The sequence below is a fragment of the Furipterus horrens genome, unplaced genomic scaffold (assembly GCF_987537825.1).
Source record: "Furipterus horrens unplaced genomic scaffold, mFurHor1.1.pri manual_scaffold_2, whole genome shotgun sequence".
NCBI lineage: Eukaryota > Metazoa > Chordata > Mammalia > Chiroptera > Furipteridae > Furipterus > Furipterus horrens.
The window spans coordinates 36718932-36740969 of record NW_028327172.1 but is presented as its reverse complement, the minus strand read 5'-3'; the positions used below and the strand labels follow the sequence as shown (position 1 = coordinate 36740969).

The following is a 22038-nucleotide window of genomic DNA, read 5'->3' as shown; positions in this document are numbered from 1 at the left end:
GTCTGCCGCCTATTTTAAATCCCTGACTGTGTCCTGTGATGCAGTGGGCGTGGTAACCAGTTCTGACCATTCACAGAACCTTGTACAGGCTCTGTATGCTCTTTCCTCACTATTTCATAGTCAAATTCCCTCCCATCTCCTTGGGGCCTTGGAGGAGCCAAATCCATTTGCATAACTAAGACACTAGCTACGAGCCATAGTCATGCAAAGGCATCTTAAAAGCTGTTCCTTTTTCCCTATCCCCCAACTGGCAGGCTCTGGGGGTTTTTGGAGACCCCCACTCTGTAACATTGGTAATAAAGAATGACCAAGAAATGAAAGTACGGACAAGTTTAGGAGAAAAATGGCAAAGTAGCATCCTAAGTTGCTGCTAAAGTAGCCATAAATTAAACAAAGTTCTTAAATGAGGTCCCCACACCTTTCTCCAACTATTTGATTTTTTCTATTTTCTAATGAATCAAGAGGGCCCATAATACACAGAGTGGCCATAAAGCAATGTGATCAATTGCCAGAAGTCAGACACGAGGAAAATCCGTTTCAGTGCTTCAGAGCACATCCAATAAGTGCCTAATTAATAAAGAGACTTGACATTTTATTCATGGTGGCCAAGCTCACCACAAACATGCTCTAAATGACAGGACAGTAGAAAGAAAAAGGCCTGGGACTTAGCAGGTTATGCCTCTTAACTAACCATGTAGCATTAATGGGACTTGGTTTCCTCATCTGTAAAACGACGGGACCATTTGACACGGATCAGTGATGTATCAGTTAAAATGTTTTGGGCTCTATGGAAAATCTGGCTTATGTTAGTTTAAATTATAAAGGGAATTTACAGGCTCATGTAATTGAAAAGTCCAAAAAGATTTGAAAAACTTCAGGGCTGGCTCAAACAATGTAACGAGGAAACAATTTCCCCCTCACCATTTATTCCTTGGCTCTGCTTCCTCGGGTTGCCTCAATATAGGCAGATGTCACTGGGTCCTTTGTGCAAAACGACTTCCAGCTGTTCCCTGGGGCTGCCTGCCTTCATTCAAGGGTAGATTTGTGCAGTATTATCAGCACGAATCCTGAGATTAACTCTAACCACACCCTCTGAGCTCTATGCCCGTCCCTGAACCAATCATTGCAAGAGGGGATGGAATGTGATGATTGGCCAGGCGTAGGTCAAGTGGTGCTAGGTCCTTCCCACCGCGGAGGGTGGATTCAGCCTTCCAACGACTGCATTCATTCCCATGCCCAATCGGAACAGTTGGGAAGCGGGAAGTAGAGAAAGAACGGTGTGCAGAGTCAAGCAACACGTGTTTGTGGTCAGGGGATTTCAAAATTTGGGGGGCTTGAAAGGAAAATCCAATATATAAAATATAAGGAAATGGAGCTTCACCAGCTGTTATAGGAATGGCGGTTTAGAGTCCTGCCTTTTGTTGCTCTTAAGAGACCTGTTTATACACCTACTGCTCCAGGAAACAAAGATACAACTAATGCCTTTGGGTCCATCCAGCTCTATTCCTTGCTCTTGCTTAATAAGCAGATACCTACAGGACAACATGGTGTTCATGTTGACTGTCTTGGGCACTTCTGCAAGTCTTCTGCTTTTTAATGTGTACACAGATTTGTGAACTAGATAGAACATTAATTTTATTTTTAAAATATGCTTAAAGTTACAAACTTCTCCACATAAAGACTTATCAGTACCCAGCTATAATTTTTCAAGCTTACTAAAGCTCCCAACTAATTACCCAAGTTTCTGATAAAGAACAGGGCACTGAAGGTGCAGATTAGCACAAATTGCTAACAAAGCCAACTGATATGTGGGGCTGAGGAGAAAAGGGTGTGAAAGCAGAACAAAACCAAGGCTTTTTTTTGCATGAACAGTGATCAGAAACTTGGTTTCATGAAAGACCAAAGGAATTAACAAAATACTACATTTACTTCAAAAGTCATGTGAAAAGTATTTCTACTTCTTTGAAAAGGTTGAAGCTTCCCTTAATAAGAGCTTTGGCATAAAATATGAAAAATTTTAAAAGATTTTATTTATTTATGTTTAGAGAGAAGAAAAGGGAGAGAGAAAGACAGGGAGAGAAATGTCAACGTGTGTTTGCTTCTCCTGCACTCCTAACTCAGGACCTGGCCCACAACCCAGGTATGTGCCCTGACTGGGAATCGAACCAGCGACCCTTCGGTTCAAAGGCCAGTGCTCAATCCACTGAGCCACACCATCCAGGGCTTGAAATATTTTTTAAAAATTATTGTGATTTTAAATTGTGGTAAGATGTATAAAACAAAAAATTTACCATCTTCACTAGTTGTAAGTGAACATTTCAGTGACAGTAAGTACATTCAAGGTTGTGCAACCATCCCCACTGTCCATCTCCAGACATTTTTCTCTCATGAAACTGACCCTCCATGCCTGGATACAATACCTCCTCTCCCCCAGCCCCTGGCAGCCACCACTCTGCTTCCCTATAAATTGGACTACTCTAGGGACCTCATGTAAGTAGAATCATATAGTATTTATTTTTTTTATAATTGGTTCATTGGCAGGCTTTTGGGTGGCTTCCACTTTGGGTCTATTGTGAATAATGTTGCCATGAACATGGATGTACAAATATTTTTCTGAGACCTTGCTTTCAATTCTTTGGGGTATATACATATCGAGAAATGGAATTGCTGGGTCATATGGATGAAACACATTTTATGGTACAGCTTTGTTTTGTAAAACTCTTTAATATATATTTTAAAGTAGCAAATACTCACAGATAATTCAGTGATTTCATTTTATAGTTTAACAATAGATATAAAAGAGAAAGAAACCAGACAAAACCTTGGAAAGATCGAGTGGCTTCTTTCCTATTCACAGAGATTTCTGCTGTTAAGGGTTCATTGTGTTCAAGGTTTGCATTTGTGTAGGTCTCCCAATCACAAAATCAAGTGTAAGGGATCCATAGTTTAACCCAGGTCTGACTTGGAGCATGGGCCCAGGAAAACAACGCGGTGCTTCAGCAGTGAAACAAAGAGGAACTTCTTCAGCAAGCAGGGAGAGGCTGCGGCCTTTCCCAGATGTAGGCTAGTTTTGCTTATCTAGCCCACAGCCTTCCTTTTCGAAGTGGACAGGACGCCATGACAATGGAAACATGTCTCCATTTCTTCCTCAGTGGGGAAAAGAACATCTCCTTGTGAAGATGGCTTCATTACTTGTACCAAAGGTTCCATTTAATCAAATTTAACTTCTACTAAACAGTATTTCTTAAAGGGAGCTGGCAAGGTCTTTGTACGTATACCAGCTACGAAAACAATCATGCTTTCAAGCCAAGAAATGTGGTATTGAAACATTTCCCAACTCAGCCGACTTCACTGAAAAAAGAAAGCTAGCATTTTGCTCCCATAACTGTAACTCAAGTACAGGCCTCATATTGTGTCCTGGGTAGTGAGCAGCTGACACACAATAATTTGGTGTTGGGGCAGTTGGAGAGAAAGAGTTTGTATCTCTCTATAAAGAAGAAAGGCCACACTTTGGGTCAGAGCTATTCTACCCTCAAAAAGCTGGGGAGTGTTTCAGATGTGGCAACCAAGACACTGTCTCGTTCACACACTCATTAATAGTATCATCTTTCATTAATTGGGTAACAACAGATAATGAAAATTAATCAAACAAAACCCCTTTTGATATAGTCTTCAATGGTGATGTCATAGACCATTGACTAGATGATGCTTTTTTCTCGAGAGACGTCTCTCTGACTGTAAGTGCTATACATTCCCAGGATGATTTGTGAATCAGCAACTAAGTTGGCTTTGTTGGAACAAAGACTAAGAACGCTAAATATCTTCCAGAATGTCTTTCGGGTGACTGAAGTCACTGCTACCTTAGACTCTCTAACCTAAACATTTCTATGTTATCACCTTGTAATCTAGGCTTCTCCCAAAGAAATAAGATTTCAGAGGATAAAGAATGAATAGCTTCTCCCCTGCTCTGCCCTGTCTCTTCCCTTTCTCCTCTTCTCAGGGGCATCTCTTTCTCATCTGTCATGTTGCCACCACCCTATTGTGTATGTATGTCATTTATATATCATCACCATCTATGGAGCCAACATGGCTAAAGAGCATCTTTGCTAAAAGCATTCTTGTCTCTGGTTCTTTCCTCCTAGTGCAGTTGGCGTCAACCCGTAGTGTGCCGAAGAATCTCCAGGGGAGACTGTTTTATTTTATTATTATTTTTAATTCTTACCTGAGGATATGTTTATTGATTTTAGAGAGAGAGGAACGAAGAAAGAGAGAGAAAGAAACATCAGTGTGAGAGGTATTAATCAGTTACTCCAGTATGCGCTCTGACCAGGGATCAAACCCGCAACCTAAGTACATATGTGCCCTGACCAGGGATCGAACCCTCAGCCTTCTGGTGTACAAGATGATGCTCCAGCCAACTGAGCCACCCAGCCAGGGCCCCATTTTAAATGCACATTCTGGGGACTCTGACTCACTAGGTCTAGAGTAGGGCACAGGAATCTGAATTTTAATAACACCACAGGCAATTCTGGGTAGGTGGCCTGTTGACCTCACTTTAAGAAGCAGTGATGAGGATGATAGCCTAGCATCTCTGCCCCAGCTGGGAGCTCCGTTTGGTCAAGATGATGTGGATGAGTGACGCAGTTCCCAGATTTTCCCCAAAGCATCTGAGAGCAACCAAACATTTCCATAGACACAATTGGCTGAATTATTTTCTGCGGTAAAACATTATGAGGAACTGATTCAGACAGTAAAGTCCAGTCACACTTCTACATGGCTCAGTATAATTAAGGGCGGAAGTTTCTGTTTTGGGTGTTCCACGGCTGCCATGAACTGTAACTGACAGATTAGACAGGTAGAAATTCCAGACAAAATACAAGCTCCCACAGAGCTTTATGAGCTGGGAAACTAGCTAATCCCTTCCCTTTGGCCTCAGTTTTCTCATGGGCCAGGGAACTATGTCTTACCTCTCATAGCTGTTGGGAAGATAAATGAATAAAAGCCACAATGTCAAATGACATGCCACCCTCGAGATCCCTGGAGATCCAACAGGAAGTCTTATAGCTAATGTCTCTGTTGCCACTGTGAGAACTGCATTGTCTCCTTAAAAGCTCACCCACAAGAGAAAGAAAAGATGCAGCATGAAGCACATTCTTTAAACCAGATATTCAACTAGACTCCTCCTCAGCCAGTAGCACACTTAATCTTCACACCCCTTTGAAATACAGTAGTGGATTATATGTGTTCCTTCAGATGACAGGGAACAGAGATGCCACTTATCCTGGGGTGGCGTCCATAGAACGAACGGTCTAAAGGAGAACCAGAACTTAGTGATCCCAACCCACACCCTTTCACTTTTGAAAACCATACACTGTAATTGCATATTTAAGTAGTATGTGACTAAATCCTGCTTGTAAAATCATTGCAGGTAAAGCTAACTTCCTCTCTGATCCTCTGCCTCTGTAAATATTTTATTCTTCCAGGAGGGATTCACTGCTTTCAGTTCAGTGACTATCCTCCGATATCTTGCTCCATGCGGACACATCGGTGTCTGTACCCCTAGAAAATGTAGAGTGTGACTTTATGTTTATGTGTTTTGTGCATATGTTTTTAAATATATATAGGATCCCCTCACACACATCAATCTGAAGCTTGCCTTTTGCGCTGAACAATGCATCTTGGATTTATGTTATTGCCTACATACATAAATCTAATCTACTGGCTTTAACTGCTGCAGCCATTCCCTTATTGATGAACTCTTTGATCGTATCCACCATTTTTGCTAAAACAAAAATGGTTTAGTGCACATCCCTGTACATGCCTCCTGAGCACACATGTAATTTCCTAAGGTAGATATTATAAAGTCAAATTGCTGGAACATGGAATATCTATATTTTTGTTTTAATAGAGATTACCAAAATAAATAGATTGGTTTATAACAGTGGTGTATAAGAGGATGTATCCCCTAATCTTGGCCAGTGATGTTTTTTAATATTTTTATATTAAATATATTTTATTAATTATGCCATTACGGTTGTCCCAGTTTTTCTCCTTTTACTCCCCTCTGTCAGGTACCCCCTTTCCTCCAGCAATCCCCCCATTTAGTTCATGTCCATAGGTCATGTGTGTAAGTTCTTTGGCTTCTCCATTTCCTGTACTATTCTTAACATCCCCCTGTCCATTTTGTTCCTATCAATTTTGAGTCTTAATCCCTGAACCTTTTCCCCATTCTCCTCCTTTTCTCTCCCAGCCAGTAACCCTCCAAATGATCCCCATATCTATGATTCTGTTCCTCTTCTGATTGTTTGCTTAGTCTGTCTTGTTTTTGTTTTTGTTTTTTAGATTCAGTTATTGATAGTTGTGAATTTGTTGCCATTTTAATGTTCATGGTTTTGATCTTCTTTTTCTTAAATCAGTCCCTTTAACATTACATGTAATAATGGCTTGGTGATGATGAGCTCCTTTAGCTTTATCTTGTCTGGGAAGCACTTTATCTGCCCTTCCATTCTTAATGATAGCTTTGCTGGATAGAGTAATCTTGGTTGTAGGTCCTTGCTTTTCATCACTCTTAATACTCTTTGCCAGTCCCTTCTTGCCTGCAAAGTTTCTTTGAGAAATCACCTAGTAGTCTTATGGGAACTCCTTTGTAGGTAACTATCTGCTTTTCTCTTGCTGCTTTTAAGATTCTCTCTTTATCTTTAACCTTTAGCATTTTAATAATGATGTGTCTTGGTGTGCTCTTCTTTGGGTCCAACTTGTTTGGGACTCTCTGTACTTCCTGGACTTGTATGTCCATTTCCTTCACCAAATTAGGGAAGTTTTCTTTCATTATTTTTCAACTAAATTTTCAATTTCTTGCTCTTCCTCTTCTCCTTCTGGCACCCCTATGATTTGAATGTTGGTATGTTTGGAGATGTCCCAGAGGCACCTTACCCTATCCTCATTTTTTAAAATTATTTTTTCTTCTTGCTGTTCTAGTTGAATGCTTATTTCTTCCTTATGTTCCAAATTGCTGATTTGAATCCTGGCTTCATCCCCTCCACTGATGGTTCCCTGTAGATTTTTCTTTATTTCACTTAGTATAGCCTTCATTTCTTCCTTGATCTTTTTCTTTTCTTTTCTTTTTTTTGCCACACTGAATGAGTTGTCTGAACACCCTGATCACCAGTGTTTTGAATACTGCATCTGATAGGTTGTTTATCTCCATTTCTCTTAGTTCTTTTTCTGGGGTTTTGTTCTGTGCTTTCATTTGGGCCATATTTCTTTGTCTCTTCAATTTGGCAGCCTTCCTGTGTTTGTTTCTGTGCATTAGGTAGAGCTGCTCTGACTCCCTGTCTTAGTAGCATGGCCTATTGTAGAAAAGACATCCGTAAATTTTGTGGGGTGGAGCCTTACATATCACCAGGACAATCTACTTCACTGCTTTGTGGCTCTGTGTGGGGAGAGGGCTTGGAGAGGGAAGTGGGTCACTGCCTGGCTTCTAGAAGTTTGCTCTGCACTCACCCTGTTTCCAGTCACTTCACCTACTTCCTGTATGTGACTGACACCCTTCTAGCTGTTGCCGTGATGCTGAATCCCAGAGTGGGTTGGTTTGTATCTGTTCTAAGTCCATGTGGGCCCTTTAAATTGAGTCTCCTAAAAATTCCAGTTTCTTCCACTGCCCCAACCCCTGCTGATTTTTACAGCCAGAAGTTATGGGGTTTTATCTTCCTGATGCAGGAACCCAAAACTGTGAAGTCTGGCCTGGGGCTGGGATCACTCACTCCCAAGGTATTCCTCCCAATTTTTATTCACCACAGGTGAATGTGGGATCATCCATTCTGCCACCACCGTGACCTCTTTGCACCACACTGTGTTTCTGCACCTCTCTGCGCATCTCCACATCTCGCCCTTCTTACCTGTCTGGATGAATGTTACTTCTTTAAATCTTTGGTTGTCATACTTCCATACAGCTTGATTTTCTGACAGTTCTTGATGTCATTTGTTTAGAGGTCTAGTTGTAATTCTTTCTGTGGCTCCTCAAGGAGGTGAAGCATGTTTACCTAGGCCTCCATCTTGCCTGGAAGTCTGTTATTATATATTTTAAAAATGCTGCCAATCTTCTGGCAGAAAAAAGGCATCTTGTTTCACTTAAATTTATATTTTCTTGATTTCTGGTCCAGTTGGGCATTAGTTCATATTTCTTGGCTATTTGTTTCCTCTTTTGTTGTCTACGAGTAATCCACTCTTCGTCCATTTTACACGGTGTTGCATGATACTTTTTAAACTAAATTTTGGGAGTCCTTTATACATTCTAAATCTTTATCTTTTGGTATTTATGCTGCAACTATTTTCTCTTAGGTTATTATTTGACTTAAAAATTGTAAATGATATCCTTGTATATTTTTTCATTAATAAGATTTACATTTTGAGGTAGCTGTATTTATTGATCCTTTCTTTTACAAATTTTTCATTTAAAAAAAATTTTATATATTTATTTTTTAGAGGAATGGAGGGAGGCAGAGAAACAGCAATGTGTGAGAGATACATTGATTTGTTACCTCTCTCACACCCACAACTGGGGACCTGGCCCAAAAACCAGGCATGTGCCCTGACCAGAAATAAAACCAGCAACCTTTTGGTTCACAGGCTGGCACTCAGTCCACTGAGTCACACCAGCCAGGGCTGAATTTTTCCTTTTTAAATTCTGTTTATGAATACCTCCCCCCGGTTATAAATGTATTTTTTGTATATTTTCTCCTACTATGAATCCTGTATATTTCTCTGGCTCAGAGCACTGACTGAATCTATGTGCTCTCCATTAGAAATCAGGGCTAGCAGATGAACAAGGATGCTGAGGTCCTGTCTGGGAGGCAACCATTTGTACTTGGACTTTCCATTGGATCCAACTGCAGGGTGGAATTTATGAATAAGTTTCTTAGGCTTACTGAGAGGAGTAGCTTAGGTTGTAGCAAGAAGCTTTTTTGAGACACATCATAAAACAAAAAGAAACATTCAAACTCGTCGGCAGCCGTCCGTCTCGAGAGACGATGGTGTAGCTTCTTAAGAGTCTATCTGCACCGCCGAGAATGGCTGTGCAGTCCGACTCGGGAGTGACACGGTATCTGTCTTCTCCTGTGTTGAATCGACATCTTGCGATGACGCTGGAGTGTCCCCTCCAGTGAAGCTGAAGCTACAGAGCCTGGGCAGGGTGATATGGAGGGTCTGCTGTTGCCCATGCAGCAGACCCCCCCTCTCTTCGCAGCTGAAGGGTCCAAGGGAAAGACGAAGTCAATACAGCTTGGCTTCAGGTGCGCTGCAGGAGTTGCCGGTGTTGACTACAACGTCAAACCGCCTTAGGGACTCCGGCTCTGGATTTTCTGTCGGGGTTTACTCCCTTAGCCTTTCCCCTGAAGAGGTATGCCGCAAGGCAGCGGAGGTTTTTTGGAGTCAGAGTTTTCCTTCTCTGATGTGCCCTGACTGGAAGATCGAACCAGCGACACTTAGCTCGCAGGCTGACGCTCAATCCACTGAGCCAAACCAGCCAGGGGGAAACATTCAAACTACACAACCAGAAAAGGTATGCAGTGGCTTTCTTTGGAGATAGTCACAATTAAGACACACATCCACTTGCTTGGGATATTTCCGGTAACTCCACATTTGGAATGGCTTAATCTGTTCATATTTCTGGACATTTATATAGACTGCACTGTCCAATGGAAATATAATGTGAACTACATAGATACTTTTACATTTCTGGCAGCCACATTAAAATATAAGTAAAAAGAAACAGGTAAATAGTTTCAGTGACTTAATATAATATTTCCAAAATAGTACCATTTCAATATGTAGTTGATATAGAATATTATTAATAAGGTATTGAAACCATTTTTTTTGTACTCAGACTTTGACATTTAGTGGGTATTTTATACTCATAGCACATCTCAATGCAGATAGACACATTTCAAGTGCTCATTAGCCACATATGTTTAGTGGCTACTACATTGGGTAGTGCAACCCTGAGGATTAAGACTGAAAATGTCCATGACATGCTGAGAGGCATCTTCTCTGTTTATATTTAACTGTTTAAGTGACCACAGTCTAAATTTTTAAGTCCACTCTTCACCTTCCCCTATAGCTCATAGTTTTTCCTAACAAAAGTGTATCATAAATTCACTTTATTACACCTACTGATGTAGATTAATTTTCATAAAATAAATACACTTTTCTTTGGATTATTTCCTCAAGAGGATGTTGTGAGTGAAAACTTTTAGGAGGAGGTGACAGTTAAGCTGAAACTTGGAGGGTGAGTAGGAATTAGCCAGGTGGTCAGAGAGCACACTGTGAATAAGGGGCTGGCCAGAGTGTCCAGGCTGAGAAGAAAGCAGACACCAGATCCTGAGAGTGTACAAGCTCTGCTGAGGAGGTTGGACTTGATTCTGAAGATAATGGGTAGTCATGAAACTTTTGTCAGTAGGGAGTATGGGAGGGAGGCAAGACCATAGACAATAAAAGTAGTGTAAAGTGCAGAATCCAGGTAAGAAATAATGGGGATCTAAGCTAAGGCCATTCATTCATTCATTCATTCATTCCACAAACATGGAGTGCCTACAATGTGATAGTTGATGTCTTAGGCACTGAAGATAAAACAGAAAACAAAACAGACAAAATTCCCTGTCCTCACAGAACTTCAATATACTGTGGGGCATAAGAGGTAGAGATGGTGAGTAATACAGGGTGATCCTTCCATTACTGATCTCAGTTGATGAATGATGATGCCATTCTCTGAGACAGAGGTTCAGGAGGCAAAACAGGTTTGGGAAGACAGATGTTGAGTTCAGCTTATCTTTTTGGCAAATATCTAGGGTGTTTTGAAGATGCCTAAGTAGAGGTATACGGTAAACAGTTGAATATGCATACATATTTGGAGATCTGGAAGGGATGTATAGATTTGGGAACCATGGCATGTCAATAGTATTAAATCTCTGTAGTGAATGGGATAATCCTGGGAGGATGTGTAGAAGCAAGAGTCACAAACTCAAATGTTTACAGTGGTTAGGCCATGTTGTGAATGTATGTGAATTGGGTGATATATGAGACACAGAATGTTCAGCTCATGATTATCTGGAAAGGGTGTGCTCTGGCAAAGGCCTTTGAACTACTTGTTTTAACCTATAGACTTTTGGAATTTCTCTCTCTGCCTTATCTCCTGTTTCTGATAAATATCGTATGGTAGGTAGCTAGCTGTTTATAAAAATCCACTTCTTTCGATGCACTCTGCATTTCCAACTTCCTTTGCCATTATATATGGCCACGTGGCTGGGTTCTTCTAGCCAGTGAGCAGAAGTTCCCCAAGAAGAGAATGTGGTCCCTCCTCCTCTCTTTTTCCTCTGGCTGGATGTAATGAGGTCTAGGGGATTCTGGAGCCACAAGATGGAGGGAATCAGGGTCCCTGTATCATTTTCTGGAATAAAGCCACCTCCTAACCAGGACACCTACTTTTGACTCTTATGTGAGTGAAAATAAACCTTTGCTATGTTTGAGCCATTATACATATTTGGCTTTGTTTGTTACTTTAGCCTAAACTAATCTAACAAATACATTTCTAATCAACCAAATATCAAACTAGTCCTGACTGTGAGCTCTGTAGGACAGGGACTATGCCTATCTAGTTCACTGCTGGATTCTCAATGCCTAGCCCAGGACCCAGCACGGAGTAGGTGCTCAATAAAGCTACCTATGTTGTATGGAGCAGTTGCTATGTGCCAGACACTAAATCTTTTATGTGTTGTATTTAATTTCATGTTCACGGCAACTCTATTAGGAAGGTTTTTGTAGTCTCTTTTTCCCCCCAGATGAGCACATTCAAGCTTAGAAATCTTATAGCTGATATTCAAATCTAGGCAGGTGACCCCAGAACCCACACTCTAAAACACTGGTGCACAACCCTGTGCATACCCTCCTTACCATGTAAATGCATGTCATTTCTCCCACCAAGGAAATCCCCAGCCCCTTCTCTCTACTTATTAAAGCCCCACCTTCTTCAACCTTCTCAGGTCCTCTTGATCACCCTATCCTTTAATTCTCCAGCAGGAATTTCATATATCTTCCCTACAACAGGAATTCCATGTATCAGTCTGCCTCTAGAGAGAAATTATCATAACCCTGAGGGTAGCACAACACCTTAGATATTATTCATCTTAGTGTTCCTTTAGAGCACTGAAGAAGATCAAGAGCTTACTATGTGCCAGGCACTCTAGGCACAGGAGACCAAAATAGAAATAAGATAGTCAATCCACACTCTCAAAAAGTGAAGTCTTATAGAATAAACAAACATTTAAAAATGCATTACAATGCAATGTAACCTCTGTATTAAGAGAGGCAGAAAAAGAGCAAGGATCCAGTTCTTGGAGGAGGGAAGAAAGGATTCCCAGAGCACGGGTTATTTGAGCTGAGCTTCTGAAGGATGACTAGAAGTTTTTCATTTAAGAGGGATTCTAATTAGTGGGGAAAACATGTACAAAAGTATGATGCATCAAGATGCAGGTTCTGTTCTGGATGAGCGAGGTATTGACTTACTATAATGTAGGATTCATTCCTTCATCCATTTATTTATTCAACAGAGCATACCTAAAATGTGCCAGGCACTGTGCTAAATGAAGGGGGTTCAAAAGTGAGCTAAACAGATATAATCTCTATCTACCCTTGTAGAACTTAAAATCCAGTTAGGGATGGCAGCTGATAACAAAGCTCTAATAATCATGTATGAGAAAGGAAAGAGAAAAGGATATCAAAGCACAGAAGAGAGGAGCTGGGGCATGGGCTGGGACAAGTTATGAGACGCTCTCCTTACACACACACACACACACACACACTATGCTAGGAAGATGGAAATCTCCCTCAATCCAGTCTGACCTCAGAATCAACATTCTGTGGCTTCTCATTGTCCTTATGTTAGGTCCAAATATAGATACAATTAAAGGTCCTTCTTGATCCAGCTCCTGCTCATTCATCCACCCTCATTCTTAGCCACTCCTCTCACTTAACTCCCTGCAGCTCTAGCAACTGCCATGCTCTTTTCATTCCTTGACTTTGCACATATGGTTCCTTCTGCTTGGAAAGTTGCCTGCCTCCTCCCCTCCATCTGTTTTTCCTTTGGCAGACTCATGGTGCTTCTGGTCTTGCCTAAAATGCCACCTCACCAGGGGAGCCTTCCTTGATTCTTCCAGACTGGGAGCATGCTACTGAAGCATTCCCCTAGCACCTCAAGTTCTTCCTTAGATGACAGAAGAGTATGTTTTGGAAACATTTACTCCACTGCATTGTGAGCTCCTTGGAGGCCTGAATTGTGATTTGTTCATCAGCAAATCCCCAACACAGTGCCTGGAGCACAGTAGATACTTAATAAATATTTACTGAGTGTATGAATAAAAGTGCCTCATTCAGGAGGAGAAAGGGAGCCATCCAAGGTCTTATCAGATGTGTGCTTACAACGTTAAGATGAAGGCAAGACTTGCCCACAGGGACCATCCTCACCAGCATCTGAGGAGGAAAAACTGCATTTGCATTGTGCTCTTGGGTCTCTTGAGCTGTGAAATTTGGCTCCTATCTCTTCTTGACCACATCGGGTACTGGAAAATGGCAGAAACTGTCATGGTAATGACTAGGGTTCCCTTTATGTAATTTGGGACATGGAAAAAGAGCTTGTAACTTGGGTCTGGGCCTCAAACTGTCACTAGAATCAAGAGTCCCCCAGCCAAGAAGGCTGTGGAAAGCCTACGTGAGATGCGGAGCCACATATATGACCCTGTGGGAAACCGAGAGCAGCCTCTAAACATTCCCCTCCAGCCCAGACCATTCCACAGTCATGCACTGCATAACTGATGTTTCAGTTAACTTTGTATACAACAGTAGTCCCATGAGATCATAATGGAGCTGAAAAATTTCTGTCGTGACCTTGTTGCCATTACTCATATGTTTGTGGTGATGCTGGTGTAAACAAACCTACTGCGCTACCAGTCATATAAAAGTATAGCACATACAATGATGTATGGTATATGATACTTGATAATGATAATAAACAACCATGTGACTCGTTTATGTATTTACTATACTTATTGTTATTTTATAGTATACTCTTTCTATTTATTAAAAAAAAAGTTTGCTGTAAAACAGTGCGCTGTGTTACACCAACAGCAGCATCACACAGCATGTGTTTACCAAGTGTCTGGATCATATCACTTTTTCTTGTGCTTGGTTTACTCTTATATTGTCTTACAAATTTAGTATAGCCTAAGTGTACAGTGTTTATAATGTCTGCAGTAGTGTACAGTGTTGACCCTGAGAAGGAACAAGGACTCCTCCATGTGGTTAACTGGGCTCAAATTTATAATCAATCTAACAGCCATTGCTGACAGGGCCCTCTCACCCATGCTGCATTTCACTGCATTTCAGGGGGAAGCCACAGACTGAACTGCCAGCCTCTTGCACTATATTCCTATCCCGTGAGCCAACCCTATAAAGGTGTTCCTGGGGTCATCTTTCAACCAATGGGTTAAGGCCTGCACTATCCAATAAGAACTACAGAGCTAAAGCCTCATTTGCATCTTTACTGATCAACCAGAGCAGCTCCATAATGACCAATCAGAACTCTTGACTCCAACCAATCAGGACAGTGCTATTTGAACCAATCAAATTTTGATTCCTCATTTGCACAAAAGTGGACCAGTCAGGGACCAAGTCAGGCACTCTCTCTCCCAGTTGTCTTTGGGAGACCATTTTCAGTTTTCACCAGAGGCTACATTTCCCAGTTTGCAAACTTCACCTGCATCAAGCTTGTCCTTTTGCTTACCGCACCTCAGATTGGGGATTCCTGTTGGAATTAAATTGATGGCAGCCACCTTTTACTGACAACAGTAATGTTCTAGGTCTTCATATCCCCTCACTACCCACTCACTCAGTGACTCACCCAGAGCAACTTCTAGTCCTGCATGCTCCCAGTTGATCGTAAGTGCCCTTTACAGATGTACTAGTTTTTATCCTTTGTCTTATTCTTACTGTATCTTTTCTATGTTTAGATACACAAACACCACTGTGTTACAATTACATACAGTGTTCAGTACAGTAACATGTTATACAGGTGTGTAGCTAGGAGCAATAAGCTATACCGTATAGCCTAAGAGTGTAGAAGGCTATATAATCTAGGATGGTGTAAGTGCACTCTATGACGTTCCTACTACCATGAAATTGCTCAAGGACGCATTTCTCAGAACATATCCCTGTCCTTTGCAGGACTGTGTATCTACACCTGTTCACAAAGTGAACTGCCACATCTTGTTCTCCTTAAATATGCAAATACTGCTTCCGAGTAGGAAGCCTGGAAGGCCTTCCATGTTAAAGGCAGAGCTTATAGCTCCCAGCTGGAGGTCACACAAGCAAGTACAGAGTCTCTGTTAGAGACATTGAGTGCCTTGGGGTTCCCCGGCCTGGGCAGGGGTGTTCCCCAGAGGGCGCTGCCTTGAAGGACCAGAAACCGTGTCTGGGAGTACGGGAAACTCAGGTCAACACTCGTCCAGCGAGACCTGGACACAAGGAGAGGAGCCGGTGAGCTGAGGAAAGACGCAGAGCTGATCCCTGACTAGGCACGGGCTCCAGGCTCTGCAGCGGAGGGGCCCTCGAGTCCACGCGCAGTCGAGCGGCGAGTTTGTGTAAGGAGCCGAAACTCACGAGGCGAGCTGCACTGCAGAGGGGCGGGTCTGGGAGCCGGGCCTCCCGGAGCCGGCCGCCTCTCCGGGCGCTGGGGGCGGGAGGGGGAGGAGCTATGGGGGGAGGAGCAAAACCCCGAGGCCCCAGCAACCTTGCGCAGTGCCAGAGCGGCGGGAGCCTGATCCCGGGCGCGCTGCCCTGGGAGCGCGCGCCGTCCGAGCCGGGCCGATCCCAGCCGCAGTCGCTCCAGTTTACGCCCGCGCTTGCCCCGGTACACAGTGCTGCCAGAGGCAAGGGTCTCGGGCTCCTATCCTATCCCAGAGCTGCCGGGCTGCCCGCTGTCCCTGCCGCTTCAGCGGGCCCCGACCCACCACCTGCGCCCCGATTGCACCATGGATCATTCGGAGAAGAAGATATCCGTGTGGATCTGCCAGGAGGAGAAGCTGGTGTCAGGGCTCTCTCGACGCACCACTTGCTCGGACGTGGTACGTGTGCTGTTGGAAGACGGCTGCCGGCGACGACGGAAACAGCGGCGTGGCCGGCGGCGGGGGACGGTCAGCGACCCGCCAGGCCCGGGGGAGCTCCCTGAAGCCCTAGACGATGACGATGAGGATGATGAAGATGAGCCGCTGCCACCAGGTTTGCTGTGCGGACCCCCGCAGTGCTATTGCATCGTGGAGAAGTGGCGGGGCTTTGAGCGCATTCTGCCCAACAAGACGCGCATCTTGCGCCTCTGGGCGGCCTGGGGCGACGAGCAGGAGAATGTGCGCTTCGTGCTGGTGCGCAGCGAGGCGTCGCTGCCCAATACGGGGCCGCGCAGTGCCGAAGCGCGCGTGGTGCTCAGCCGCGAGCGCCCCTGCTCGGCCCGGGGGGTCCCGCCAAGGCCCAACCTGGCCATGACGCAGGAGAAGCAGCGGCGGGTGGTGCGCAAGGCCTTCCGCAAGCTGGCCAAGCTCAATCGCCGGCGCCAGCAACAGCTGTCGTCGCCCTGTTCCTCCACCTCGTCGTCCACCGCTTCGTCCTGCTCGTCGCCGCAGGCCACTGAGAGCGCGTCGGTGGAACGCATGGAGACGCTAGTGCATTTGGTGCTTTCCCAGGACCATACCATCCGTCAGCAGGTGCAGCGGCTCCGGGAGCTGGACCGCGAGATCGATCGCTACGAGGCCAAGGTGCATCTGGACCGCATGCGGCGGCACGGAGTCAACTACGTGCAGGACACCTACTTGGTGGGCTCCGGCATCGAGCTCGACGGGCCCAGCCCAGGAGAGAAGCCGGAGGTGGCAGCTACTGCGGCGGCAGCGCCCCTGGACGGCGAGGCGCAGGCAGAGGCGCTGGAGGAGCTGGCCCGGCGCTGCGACGACCTGCTGCGGCTGCAGGAGCAGCGAGCCCAGCAGGAGGAGTTGCTCGAGCGCCTGTCGGCCGAGATTCAGGAGGAGCTGAACCAGAGGTGGATGCGGCGGCGCCAGGAGGAGCTCGCAGCTCGGGAGGAGGCTCCGGAGCCCGATGGCAGCCTCGACGGCGAGCTGCTGCTGGAGCAGGAGCGGGTCAGGACTCAGCTCAGCACCAGCCTCTACATCGGGCTCAGGCTCAACACGGACCTGGAGGCCGTCAAGTCGGACTTGGATTACAGCCAGCAGCAGTGGGACAGCAAGGAGCGCGAGCTGCAGGGCCTTCTCCAGACTTTGCAGACGTTGGAGTTGACGGTAGCATCTGAAGGAACTACGGGCTCCGGCGGAACCTCGCGGGAACCCCGGCCCGAGGCTTGCGCTGAGGTGTGGGTGGACCAGGCCCGCGGACTGGCCAAAAGCTGCCCTGGCAACGATGAGGACTCGGACACAGGGCTGAGCTCTATGCACAGCCAGGACTCAGACTCGGTGCCCGTGTGCGAATCCCTTGTATAGGAGGAGAAAGCAGGGCCGGAGAGGCAGACGGAAGCTTTTCCCTTTCTCGTAGAAAGCCCCGGCCCGGCTGCAACCAGGCTAGGAGTGGGCCCGGAGCTCCCGCCCGGCAGCAGCGCTCTGACTGAGCCAGGAAGGGCTCAGGACGCCTGCCTGGCAGCGGCGCCCCTCTAGGCGGGGGTGAGTGTGGAGGAGGGTGCAGGACGAGGAAGCCCTGTCTCCAATCCAGACTCTTTTAGGGAAAAGAGGGAGGGAAGAGGTGAAAACCTCTATATATTAGAAAACAAACAGCCCAGGAAAATTGACGTGGTCCGGCCCAATTTCAAAAACAGAAAAAAAGGTTTTATGGAAATTTCACCACTCTTCTGTATGGGAAGGACTGATGGCAGCTAGAATTTTAGGTTGTAGCATAACGTGCTTTTAAAAGAAACACTTGGACGAAAAGGAAATTCCTTGAATGTTAATTGTGATTGTGAACGTGTTAAAACTAGCCAAAGAGGACGCGCTGGTGTTGGTCTCAGCCTTACTTACATCTTTGATAAAACCCATAGGCACTAAAAATCCTGGCTGTTTACATTTCTGCAGATCTGAGAATTATCCATCCGCTAAACTGTTAGCCTGTTTTTTCTTTCAAAGCCTAAACTATTGAAGTCTAACCCCATATTTCCTCCTAGTAAATACAGTATATGTTAAAATGGGATCCTTTCCCCAAAATAACCTTTTATTATTACAAAAGCTAAACACATCCCTTTTGAGATACAGATTTCTGGCAGACATAATCCTTGGTTAAAATTTAATCTGGGCCTTTGGGACTTGCTCCTGCAAAGGTACGTGTGTGGTCCTTTCATTCATATTGCCACTTCATCCACTCAATGGCTTATTTCATTAAAAAAGGGGGGGGGGTGGAGTTTTAGAATTCAAGTTAAGTACAACTAAACTTGATGTTTAACGAGCACTCTCATTGAAACCAAGACTTGAAAGCACAAATCTTGGTTAGTGTTCAGCTTTTGAACTGAGCTATATGATTAAAACCAACCATGACCTCAACACATTTTTCCAAACCCAAGTCTAACTTAAGTATCTTTGGATAGGGATTAATTAGTTACTTGTCCAAACTGAAACTGAGATAGTGTAAATACCAGGTTTTACTAGATCAGACCCCCGAAAGAAAAACTACAACTAATCTAATAGTACACCTTGGGTGAACAATTGGATTAACGACAGCGTTTAGCCTTAGATAAAAGCATGTAAAAGTGAGCTAACGATTTGACTCGAATTACTCTTGTCTGGCTTCACACCTTTGCACATGCCTGCAGATGCAAGTGCAACCTCTCTCTCTAGATAGCTGGAGAGGGCCCTGGTGGGGAGTCAATGTAATTGTTGTAGTTATTTCAATGAAAACTTATCAGTTGTAGCTAGTTGTTGCCCCTGTGGAAGGAGCCTGCTGGCGGTGTTCCCTCTGGAGCACAGTACTTCTGAGGAATGTGGGATCTAATCTGTCCTGAGGAGGTGTTAACAATGGGGTGTGTGTGTGGTGCCAGCCTGGTGCAGAAGCCTGGTGGTATCAGCCTAACCCAGGAGGGGCTGGCTCCAGTTTCAACACTACATGTGAAGATAACTTCAGAGGTCTTGCTTTATAGAAGTTTCTTCCCTTGGAGAGGTTCTTTGTCTGCTTGTTGCCAACCGGTGGCTGTTCACCTGACCTCCTGAAGCCTTTTGGGGGGGGGGTATCTTTTTAAAAGTTGGCACCTCCCCCCCCCATACTATTACAACATGTGGGGATATTCTCAAATTTTCAAGTAAAATGGGAATTAAGAGGCCGATTTCTTAATTGATGTTTTCAAAAGACATTAGCTGGCATAATTATGGTTTTTTAGTTCTGTCTGATGCAGAAAACATCTATGTATTTGGTCTTGAGCATGATTAAAATGAGGAAGGGACCAAAAGAAACCCACTGTCCCTAGACAATCATTTGATCCCATAAACACAAAGCCTAATGATAGTTTTCTTTTGAGGCAAAGGTAACATCCTCATTAGAATGTAACAAATGCTACTTGTCTGAATGGTTTATGTGGGCAATGGGCTGACCTAGTGGTTTTAAAAGTATTATGCTTTTTTTCCCCCCCCAGGGTGGTAGGGGAGTTGGTTCTGGGACATTTATTAACTCAAAAGAGAACACAGAAGTTGGCAGAACAGGACTGCCTGGTAGAAAGGGACTGTTTTTCTTTTCACTATTATTATTTTAAACTTTTGATGTCAGCAAATATGCCTGCAGCCTGTAAAGCAAATAAAGTCACATCACAGGGAGAAGGCTTGTGGAATTTTCTGGTGCCCTCTTTCCAGAAGCTTCCTGTCCTGACCACCTGAAGATGACTGTGCAGTCAACTCTCAGGCACCAAGCAGGCTTTGTTTTATAATGAAAAGAAGCTCAGTCTGCCCATTTATTCCCCATCCAAGTCAACTATACCCCCAAAGGCACTCTGTGTGGGTAGGAGAAAATGCAACAGGTGAGGGAAAAAGAAAAGAGAATAGTTCCTTTTACTAAGAGCTTTTGTAAGCCTGAGAAAAGTGAAATATGGACATTAAAAGCAAAACAGTGCCTGTGCCTAGAAAGTGGCTAATAAATGCTAGATATTAAAATTTTTTCATTCACTTTTTAAATAATCATCATGGCATTAAGAATGAAAATGGATGCACAACATTGAATGACCAGCACCAGGATTTCAGAACCCCCCTCTCCTGTTCTTCAAGCATAATAGAAATCCTGGAGGGGAAAGCAGGAAGCAGCTCCTCCCCAACCAGCCCCATCCTTTTTGGGAATGAATAAAATTTATTGTATTTTTTATCTTAATTATCCCACTCTTGGCCATCTGACCAAACCAGGAAGATCCCATCTGGCATTTCTGTTTACTTCCTTATAAAGCAAGATGAAGAAGACAATGATGATTTGTTAATTAGAAAAGATACATACTATAATCCTTATGATGGACCTGAAAATAACATAAGTAAAAAGAAAAGAAAATTACTCAAAATCTTGTCACCAAAAGCTTATCACTACCAAAGTCTGATATATTTTCTTCCAGATCTTTTGAATTGTGAATTTCATATGTTGCTTATTTTTAAAATATATATAATTTTAATGAGGTTGTATATATGCTTTTATGCTCAGGTTTTGAGAGACTCCTTGTAAGTGGCTGTATCTGTTGGATGCACTTTAGTGCATATTAACTTCTGTTATTTGGTCGTTCCTAGTATTTTTTACTATTATAAAATAACACTGTGATAAGCTTCTTTGTGCACACATCTGTTTCCCTAATTAGACGCCCCCCAATAAGATAGGTTTCCAGAAAGAGAATTCCCAAAGAGTACAAACATTTAAAAACTTGATACTTAACTGCCAAGTTGATTTTCAAAAGGCTTGTTCTAATTACAATCCACTATGCAGGATAGTTCCTATTTCACCACCCCTTGACTTTCATTAGATACTATGTTTTGGTAAGAAAAGGTAATCATCAAACTTAATGAATTAATTCTCTGTGGCCCCAGGAAGCCAGGGCTGGCAACCACTGCCTTAAAGTATCCTTACAACAGAAAGGGCAGGTCATCCTGCCACGAGGATTAAAAGGACATGGCACCTTCTCTCCTTCCCATTTCCTTGCTTTCCCTGGGCACTGCTTCATAAGAGCAATCTTGTCTCACACCAGAGCTGGCCGCCAATCTCTCTGAGCAGGAGGGGCCAAAACTCCACACCCGCAAGATTACGGGGATTAACAAATAAAGTAACCAGATTTATAAAAAGAACTATTCATTATCTCGTTTCATCTTGGACCTATCAGAAATGGATATGCTTAGAAGGTGATGACATATTTGGTTTTGTGCTTCTCTTTTACCATCTCTATCAAAAATGAAGCCAAAATAAAATAAATACACAAAATAAATAAAATACATACGATACTACACCTAAGCTCATCCTTCGGTTCTTGAAAGGGGAAAATATGATCATGACAATTTGTGAAATTTTCACTCTGCAAATGTTTGTGAAATGCATTCTCATGAACAGAAAGGAAGGAGGACGGAAGAAACTATCTTTGGTTGAGTGCTTTCCAGAGGCCAGACCTTGGTGCTGAGTTTTCCACATGAATTGTCTCTGCATTCATCTCGTGAGATAGAACTTTTAACCTCTCACTTTATAGATAAAGAAAGCAAGGTCACCCAGTTAGTAAGTAGCAGATGCAGGATTCTTACCCTAGCCTGACTCCAAAGCCTGTGCCCGTTTTGCTATGTGATACCAGGCACATTATACCCATGAAGTATTTGGCACACAGATCCCTCACAGACCCCAGAGTGTTGGCAATGGGATGGACTCAGAGATTGTCAAGTCTTGTCCAAGCATTTCCATTAGGGCTGTGGAGTGAATTTCTCAGAATCATAGAGCCAGTAACTATCTTCCAGGTGA

General features: G+C 43.8%; 1 protein-coding gene across 1 annotated transcript; it reads left to right on the top strand.

Moving 5' to 3' along the window:
- The first annotated feature begins 15855 nt into the window (after positions 1-15855).
- On the top strand, positions 15856-21539 carry RASSF10 (Ras association domain family member 10). The gene has a single exon (XM_090263934.1). The coding sequence runs from the start codon at positions 16077-16079 to the stop codon at positions 17583-17585; it is 1509 nt and encodes a 502-aa protein (XP_090120060.1). The 5' UTR covers positions 15856-16076; the 3' UTR covers positions 17586-21539.
- The last annotated feature ends 499 nt before the right edge of the window (positions 21540-22038 follow it).